Genomic DNA, 9,137 nt, shown 5'->3' with positions numbered 1-9,137 from the left:
TCGATGGAGCTAATCCGGAGGGGGTAGTAATTGAGGCATTGGGCTAGAAACCAGGAGACGGTGAGTTCTAGTCCCGCGCCTTGGGTGCAGAGCCAGCACTCTCTCTCCGCCCCAGGCAGGAGGCAATGGCGAACCGCTTCTGAAAAACCTTGCCAAGAAAACCGCAGGGATTTTTTCCAGGCAGTCTCCAAAGACCGTGAGTAAGGGGGGGGGGGGGAGGAAAAAGCTGAGTCATCCACACCGTGAACTACAATGAAAAAGCTTAGGGCATGTTTGCGACGTGACTTCTCAAGTCATACTTCGTGGCCGGGTGGGGGATAGTAGGGGCAACGCGCAGTTCCCAGGCCAGAGGGGCTGCTGGAAGGAGCCCCCATCGGGTCAGCCCTGCGAAGTAGGCCAGCCAAGCAGCACACCCAGAAGAACTTTTCTCTGACTTTACTGTGAGATTACAGAATATCTGGCAAGCTCTTTTACAACCCAAGAAAACCAGGCGGTGAATCCGTGTTGTTGGAAGCTCTCCGGGAAGGTTGTGGTTGACATTTGTGCCATTATTGTAAATACACACCACTTCCCAAGCACCTGAATTCTGATGACATGACTGCAACGGTCACAAGTGCGAAGGCCGGTTGTAGAGTCGCTGTTCGTAGTGCCCTCTTCGTAACTTTGAACAGCCGTTGAATGAAATGGTCTTTAAGTAGAGCCTCCTGGTTCAAACGGGATAACGTAACCCTTAAGTGTGTCACATAAAGAGACATGAAAAGATAAAACTACAGCATAGATGGAGGGAAGGTTTAATGGTTCCTCTAGGAAGCTTAACTTCATGTAGTTTCTGCACCACTAAAATATTAGATTGGCTTCCCGCAGCCTAACAGATTAATTTCTCTCCTTGGGCTGTATCTGTCTGTGTCGTCGGTGCATCCTCTCATACACCTTCGATATAAGGCGCAGGTCTGCAGCTTCTTTTGAGGGATCAGAATCGAGTTTCTTGAGTAGCTTCTTCACGTGGGTCAAGATATTGCTGATCTTCTCAAGCAAGGAAGGACTCACGAGGTGCTTGGTGGTTCCATATCGCTGAAGAACCCAAAGCATCCTTGAATCCTTCAACTGCAGAAAGCCATTAGGAAAAAGACAACGTGGATTGAGAGAGACTGAAGTATTGGGACCGCGAACTGTTATCATTATAACATTATTAACCCATAATGTTAATATCAATGCTTCCTTGGTTCGTATGTTTGCTTATATATATATCCAACAAGTTACGTTCTACATTCAGAAGAATAAATACGTGTGTACCTTCTTTCCATCCCCAAAGCTACCTGCTAACCAACTCGTTTATCTTTTGCAACCAGGTTTTTCACACTGACCAAAAGAAAGACTTCATTTTCAAAAGAACTGGAGTCCGTGACAATCTGTTGCTGCGACATTTCAAAGGTGAATTTCTAATAGTGAAATACAAAAACCCGCCAACATACATACATACACAAAACCAAGGGTTGGCTATAAAGTGAGGAAAGAAAAGCCGAGTATAATTGTAGTGATTAAAAGAAGAGTGAAGAAGAAGAAGAAGAAGAAGAAGAAGAAGAAGAAGAAGGAGAAGAAGGAGGAGGAGGAGGAGGAGGAGGGGAGGAGGAGGAGGAGGAGGAGGAGGAGGANGGGAGGAGAGGAGGAGGAGGAAGAAGAAGAAGAAGAGGAGGATGGGAGGAGGAGGAAGAAGAAGAAGAAGAGGAGGAGAAGAAGAAGAAAGGAGGAGGATGGGAGGAGAGGAGGAGGAGGAGAAGAAGAAGAAGAAGAAGGAGGAGGAGGAGAGGAGGAGGATGGGAGGAGAGGAGGAGGAAGAAGAAGAAGAAGAAGAAGAAGAAGAAGAAGAAGAAGAAGAAGAGGAGGAGGAGGAGGATGGGAGGAGGAGGAAGAAGAAGAAGAGGAGGAGGAGGAGAAGAAGAAGAAGAAGAGAGGAGGAGGAGGATGGGAGGAGAGGAGGAGGAGGAAGAAGAAGAAGAAGAAGAAGAGGAGGAGGAGGATGGGAGGAGGAAGAAGAAGAAGAAGAGGAGGAGGAGGAGGAGGAGAAGAAGAAGAAGAAGAAGAGAGGAGGAGGAGGATGGGAGGAGAGGAGGAGGAGAAGAAGAAGAAGAAGAAGAAGAAGAAGAAGAAGAAGAAAGAAGAAAGAAGAAAACAAAGAGCCATCGAATAACAGAACAGAATAGAATTCAATTCTTAAGTTCATTTCCAGAATAATTTTCTTTCAAAGCTTACTCTATAAACAATACCCCATAAACGAAAGGAGGCCTTTTTCAATGCCACCTTATGAAAGGCAGCCTCGGGAGGCAAAGAAACCTCCAGAAATATTTCCATTTCAAATACGAAGGAAAGATCATTTTTTTCTCACAATTTTTCCCTGCCTCCTTCATTGGAGGTGTGACTCCCTTGTCATATTATTTATTCATGTGTTTATTAAACAAATTTAAAACAAATTTATAGAGCCATCCCACTCTCGTATAGGGACCCCACATCATTTAAAAGTCCCACCGTGTGATAAAACCCCATTAAAAGAAGCCCCCCACCCCGCCCCCCCAAGGCCGCAGCCACACAATCAAATCGGCCTCTTGATCGGCACTGTTTCCCCTGGGGGTCCCCAGGCCCAGGGAGAAAGTCACGTTTTTAGGGCCCTGTGGAGCCCCAACAGCAACAGGCTGGGGGCCAGCCGGACCTCACGGGGTATGATGATCCTTAAAGAAGGGGCCACCCCCGAGAAGGCCCTTTTGCATGTATTTGTTGGTTGGTTTATTTGTTTATAAAATTTATTGGCCACTCATCTTACCTCTGGGTAACTCTGGGCAGCTTACAGTTACTGCATGTATACAGTTAAAACATAAAAAATTGAAATCAGACATAGAAACCTATGGACACAGGGGAGGGCAGAGTGGAGGGGGGGATCTGTTATTACTTGATCAACTCCCTCCATGCGCCGATCCCCCACTGGGCCCCCAAGCCGACTGGCAAAGCCACATCTTTAGGAGGGTTGGGGGCCCAACCTCACATCTGGCGGGGGGGGGGAAGGCAAGATGATCCAGAGAGCAGGAGCCACAGCAGGGAAGGCCCTCCTCCCCCAGCCCCCCCACCAGCTGGAATAAACGGGCTGGCGGGACCCCCAATCTGTCTCCTCAGCCGGCACAGGTGGGGAAGGCCAACCCCAGCGGGGGGAGGAGGTCCCTCAAGTAGCCTGGACCCGTGAAGGCCATGGAGGGCTTTGGAGGGGACCCCCGGCCCCTTGAACTGCCCCCCGAAGCAGACTGGCCACTTTTCATGGTCCCACCCGATGGCCGCCCCTGACAGGGTGGAGGGGGTCCTTGCCCTCATAAGAGGGGGGTCTCCCTGCCCCTTACTACGCAGGCAAGCTGACCCATTTTCTAGGTCTCCACCCACAAGCAACGTTTGGTTTTAGTAAATGATGAAAGAAACTGCTCCCCATGGAAGTTGAATCTGCCTGACCTCACACCAGAAAGTGCCACCCAGACTCACTCTCAGCCGGGCACCAACGTTGAGGCGGAGGCAGTCGTGAGCCTTTGTAAACGTGAGGAAAACCTGATCCTGGGCTTTAATTTTAACCTGGATGTAAACATTGAGCTGCAGGCAGACGGGCTGGAAAGGAGGCGCGTGGACGTGAACCCCGGTGTCCCACCAGTTCCAGAACTTCTGCCGCCGCCCTTTCTCGTCAAAGACGGAGCCCCTGCAAAGGCCCAGGTTCAGCCTAGGGCGGAAAAGGCAAAATTAAAATGTGGCTGAAGGGTGTGTGTGTGTGTGTGTGTGTGTGTGTGTTTCGGACTTCCAGTGGGGGGAGGATGCAGGCAGCAGCACACGCCCGTCTCCCTAGTATTTATCACTGCCCTACACCTTCCATAAAAAGCTTTGTAAACACTTTAAATGGTTGCAGGAAATGCCCCATCATCATCTTGCTGAAAACATTAAGGTCTGCGTGAAGCTCTCATGTTAAGAAACGTCCAGAGGGGACTAAAAATCAGCAGTTTGGCTCTCAAAGCTTTGCGCCTTTCTACACCCAATATGTGCAAAGAGAGCCCTAAACCCCCACGTTCTCCGTGCTGACAGTCCAAACAATCTGAATTCTGATTTAAGATTTATAGAGGCAGTTTCAGCTTGTGCCCCCTCGTGTAGCGACCCTTTAAAGTTGCAACTGCACTGAGCAAAGCGACTTACAGCCAGTCCTCGTTCTTACGGCGGCTGCAGCGCCTCCGTGATCAACATTCGGGCGCTTGGCAACTGGCAGGTCTCTAGGACGGCTGCGGCGGCATCACTGTCGTCCTGGGATGAGTGACGGCCACCGACCCCCCCCTCCCAGCCGGCTCCCAACCCGGGAAGGAAACGGGAGAAGCCGGATTCGCTTAATGACTGCACAACTCACTTCACGGCTGCTGCGATTTCCTCAACAACCAGGGCAAGAAAGATTGTAAAGTTGGGCGACTCGCTTAACGGCTGCCTGGCTTAGCCAGGGCTAGCAAGTCCGGTCCCAACTGTCGTGATAAGTTGAGAACCACCTGCCTGTCCGTTCTGGGAGGAGGTTTCTGTTCCCCTTTGGGCACTTAGCTTATATCTGGCCCTTCGAGAAGCCCTGGGGATGTGGGAGGACGGGGCCAAGCCTGCAGCCCCCCCCCAGGGAGCCCCTCTACGCTGCTGGAAGCTCTTCCCTCCCTCCCTTCCTTCCTTCCTTCTTTCCTTCCTTCCTTCCTTCCTTCTCTCCTCCCTCCGATTACCTGAGCTTTCCCTTTGGCTGGTCGTGTGCTGCGTAGCCCTGATTCGTGAAGAAGGCCAGAATTTCGCTGCCCTGGGTGTCACGAAGGACGCTGTAGGTGAACTGGGTCTCGCTCTCGTAAGTCATGAGGATGGCCAGGCGGCCGGACGGGTAACTGAGTCGGAGCTAAGGAAGGATATTGGTCATCCGGGGTGCCGGATATATTCATGGCTTAATAATAAATATATATATTTATCTTAGTAACATGGTCTTCTTTTTATTTTTGTAATTTTTATTCCACTTATATTTATTTGTATTGACAAAACTATCCTTGGCTGGTTATGCTAAAGCAGGGGTAGTCAACCTTGGCTCTTTTATGACTCGTGGACTTCAACTCCCAGAATTCCTGAGCCAGTCATAAAAGAGCCAAGGTTGACTACCCCTGTGCTAAAGTGTCCAGCTTAGTGGAAGAGCTCAGCAGCAAACATTATAATTTGGGGCAAGTGTTAGAGAGGCAGCTCAAAAAGGGGTCGCCCTGCCCCTCCCTCCCCCAAGCCCCGGGTTGACCGTAGAGATAAATGAGGAATTGCCCCCCCGGCAAGGCTTCGTTGCCTTTACACACATCCCTCGGATCCCACACGGCGCTTGCGTCCCCCGGAGAGAGGGATTTTCAGCTAGGACCCCTCTCCTTCCTCTAAATCAGGGGGGTCCAACCTTGCCGACTTCGAGGCTTGTGAAGTTCAATTCCCAGAATTCCTTGGCTGGGGATTGCCGGGAGCTGAACTCCACAAGCCTTAAAGCCGCCGAGGTTGGACGCCCCGGCTCTAAACTTTGTTCATTGGCAGATATTAGACTTGGCCCGTTCCGTCCGGGAGGAGGAGGAGGAAGCTCTTTCCATCCTGGTAGTATCTTCTCACAGGCTGGAAGGGATGGCAGAGCTGAGGAAGAAAGCAGAGGAAACAGGGGAGGCCAGAGCCCTCCTGAGACAAGGGCCCTCGCCTCCGATCACGCCCCCCCCCGGGCTGCCAGCATGCTGCACAGCCACCGAAATGAAAGGGGGGGTTTAAGGGAATCTCTCACTGTCACGGCAGCATATGGACTGGCCTCTTTGGCTTCCAATTTGTTTGGTCTTAGACACGACAGTTCTCAAATCTGGGAGCTGCAAGAGCAGCTGGTGAGCTGGGCATCCGTAGAAGTTGAATGAATAAATTATGCCGGAAAGTTAAACTTTAAGAAAGGGCTATTTAGGGTGAAAGTAAGGGAGCTGTTTAAGAAAGACGCAGAAAGAGACAGAGGCTCTGTGGAATTAATCCTACTACCCAATAACTAGTGAGAATAAGCCCTATGAGGACCAGACATTAACGCCTGGATGCAAAAACCTGGGTGGCCACTAGATGGCAGCAGAGCTATTTTTCTAGGGGCCTTCTGAGTTTTTGAAGCCCAGAGCTGGAAACGGTCGACTGGGAGGCAGGTCGTCTTTCCTTTCTCTCGCCCGGCTGCCACGGAAAAGAGGAATCACAGGGAACCCTCGACTCACGACCACGATGGAGCCCAACATTCCCGTTGCTAAGCAAGGCATTTGTTAAGTGTATTTTGCTCCATTTTATGACCTTGCTTGCCACAGTTGTTAAGTGAAGCACTGCAGGGGTTAACTTCGTCACATGGCCGTTAAGTGAATCCGGCCTCCCCCTTTGCTTGTCAGAAAGTCGCAAAAGGGGATCCCATGACACACACCTCCAGGACACTGCAACCGTCATAAATATGAGTCAGATGCTGAAATTCAGATCACGTGACCCTGGGGATGCTGCAGTGTGAAAAATGGTTGTAAGTCGCTTTTCCCATTGTGGTCATAATTTTGAATGGACACTAAATGAACTGTTGTAAGTCGAGGACTCCCTGTAGCCGCCACAGAAGCCCGCAAGGACTTTTGTTTCTCTGCAAAGGTTTTTTGGGAGACGGAGCCCCACCTAAAGGCTGGCCGAGCGGGGTCAGCCACCCACCTGGGTCAGGGAGAGGAGCTTGAGAGGGCCCAGCCGCCACACAGGGCCAGGGAGAGGCGGGTTCAGTCCATCCTCAGCCCCGGGACCCCCTTGAGTGACCCCCCCCATCTCTGCCTCTGTCTCCAGGGTCCCTGTGGTGGGTCAAAAATGGAGGAGGGAGCTCTCCCGGGGCTGCTGGGGGCTCCTGGGCGGGAGAGGGGGCTGCGTAAACCCCCAGGCGGCCGTGAGGGGGGGTGTGAGGTCGGTGTGCAGAGCACAGCCCTCCGATTCCCCCCCTTTGGGCCAGAGAGGGGGGGCCCAGCGTGCTCCGTCCACCTCTCGAGCGGGCCTTCGGGCTCCCAAACGGAGACCCCGCCAGGGAGGAGATCCGCCCACCTTTAGCTGCTCAGCTTTGAATCCCAGGTCCATCTCCAGCAGCTCTCTGGGCTCCGGATACCGTTTCTCTAGGCTCTCGGTTTCTGGCCGGGGCAGGTGGTCCGACAACTTGAAATGAATTTTGATGCCTGAAATAGGTTGAAGAGCAGATTGAATAGTCCAGAGCTTCAAGAAGGTCAGGATTTCACAGGATTTGTCTCTTTTATCACAGGGGGGGGGGAAGGGAGAAAAGATGCTTTCCCATTTTTGCAGGGGAACTTCTGGAGAGGCGGAGGCCTTATCTGGAGAAATGAAATGAGGACAAGAGAGGCTCCAGAGGGTTAGAGGGTACTCACATGGGCCATATTTTATATATTGCATAAATATCTCTCTGTATCTCTCGACGCCTCGTTCTTGTAACCTAAGAGGAAAATATTTGAAAATGAGCCGTCAGTAGGCGGACTAAGATGTTTATGCCATACAAGCAGCTGAAGAAAATGGGCATGAGGGCAGCTAAGCAAAGAAACCAATCAAATATATTGATTAAAGCACGTCAGAGAAAGCACCTGGCTTTTGGCTTTTCTACTGAGCCAAAGAACCAGATGGGCAATTTTCCTTCGACCTCTTTGCGACCCTTCCCTGTCTTACTTTATTGGAAAGGGGTTTCCAAAGTAGGAATATGCTATTGGAAAGTAGGAATATGCTAGTTTGCAAACTTAAAGCTCCCACAACTGGGCCGCAATCAATCGTGACATCTACTGAAATTCCACACATTTGCTGCCCTGATCCGATATCATCACTGGAGGCTTTTAAGAGGAGACTGGACAGCCATTTGATCAGAATAGTATATAGGGTCTTCTGCTTGAGCAGCGGATTGGACTAGAACAGGGCTTTTCAACCAGTGGTACGGGTACCACCTGTGGTACATTGGCACCTGGCAGGTGGTACGTGACCATCCTAGAAAAGTGGTAGTAGGGGAGGGGAATGAGAGCGCTGCCGGGCGGGCAGGCAGGTGTCTTGCTTGGCTGTGCCTTGGGGGGCCCTTTTTTCAGTGCCATTGTAACTTCCAACAGTCACTAAGTGAACTGTTGTAAGTCGAGGACTACCTGTACTTTATCACTTCCCCCCCTTTTTTTTTTTGGTCATCAAGTTTTTGACCCCTTGCTAGGCGACTGGTGGTACTCGGATGTTGCCATATCCTAAAAGTGGTACAATGGGTGAAAAGGTTGAAAAGCCCTGGACTAGAAGACCTCCAAGGTCCCTTTCCAATTCTGTTATTCTGTTCTCTGGAAACATGTCGGGTTTATTTAAATAAACCATTCCCCAGTACGCTGCTTCTTATATAGACTATTCTTGCCTTGCCACACCCAGGGCTTTATTTTGGAATTGTGTCCACCTGGCAAAAGCCCACTAAGGTAGGAAAAAGAATATCCTGCAGGGGAGGGTGGACATGAAGCATTCGGTGTGGACTGCAAAACTCTAGATGACCACTAGATGGCAGCGAGGAGCTAGAGTTTCGGATAGGAGCGGGAGCTGTTCAACTAGAAGGCGGCTTACTCTTCCATCAGCATCCTTCTAGTCTTGCTGTCCAGTGACCCCCGGTGATGAGGACGGATGTCGATCTCACTGCCTCGCCTCTCCATGAGCTCCTGGATCACACACTGGAAGACCTCTTTGTACGTCCTGCAACACAGAAACTGCAAAGGAGCCCCGGGTTCAGAGGAGGGATGGCCGCCCCCACCCCCCGGCCCTCCTGGGGTCTGGCCTCGGCCTTTTCAGCATTTCACCATCGCCAGGAGAGGAAAGGCTGGTTTTGTGTCCCAACGTGGCTCTGGTTTCATTGGGGTTTTTTTTTTTGCAGCCGTCATTACGCGGATCAATAAATTGCTAAGGGGTGTGGCTTTACCGAAACCTGGAAATAAATGCCAATTTTCAACAAAGCCCACCGTACAAGTGACTGCAGGAGGCTGCAAATGGTAGGAGTGCAGGCCGGTTGCTGAGTGGCCGAAGGGGTGACCGTCAGGACTGCATGGTAAGTCACA

The 9,137-nt window shown here is 51.0% G+C and overlaps 2 protein-coding genes across 2 annotated transcripts in view; one reads left to right on the top strand and one right to left on the bottom strand.

Annotated features, from left to right (window-relative positions):
* LOC114923654 (inhibitor of nuclear factor kappa-B kinase subunit alpha-like) overlaps positions 1–678 on the top strand; it is a 13,244-nt gene extending 12,566 nt beyond the window's left edge. Inside the window, exon 8 of the mRNA XM_029286928.1 lies at positions 672–678. Coding sequence (XP_029142761.1) covers positions 672–678 — 7 coding nt within the window. The remainder of the gene's footprint in view (positions 1–671) is intronic.
* Positions 679–873: 195 nt separating this feature from the next.
* Positions 874–8,792, bottom strand: LOC114923655 (glutamate-rich protein 6B-like; the record flags this gene model as incomplete). The annotated part of the gene is made up of 7 exons (XM_029286929.1): positions 874–1,104; positions 3,517–3,745; positions 4,764–4,916; positions 5,591–5,679; positions 7,117–7,244; positions 7,452–7,516; positions 8,653–8,792. Coding segments are annotated over 7 exons (1,035 nt in total), but the record flags the coding sequence as incomplete, so codon positions are not given.
* Positions 8,793–9,137: the final 345 nt, after the last annotated feature.

This window comes from Protobothrops mucrosquamatus, unplaced genomic scaffold, assembly GCF_001527695.2.
Source record: "Protobothrops mucrosquamatus isolate PMUCROS unplaced genomic scaffold, P.Mucros_1.0 scaffold6018, whole genome shotgun sequence".
NCBI classification, from domain to species: Eukaryota; Metazoa; Chordata; class Lepidosauria; order Squamata; family Viperidae; genus Protobothrops; species Protobothrops mucrosquamatus.
The sequence above is the reverse complement of the archived record's forward strand: the minus strand, read 5'-3'. Positions and strand labels throughout refer to the sequence as shown.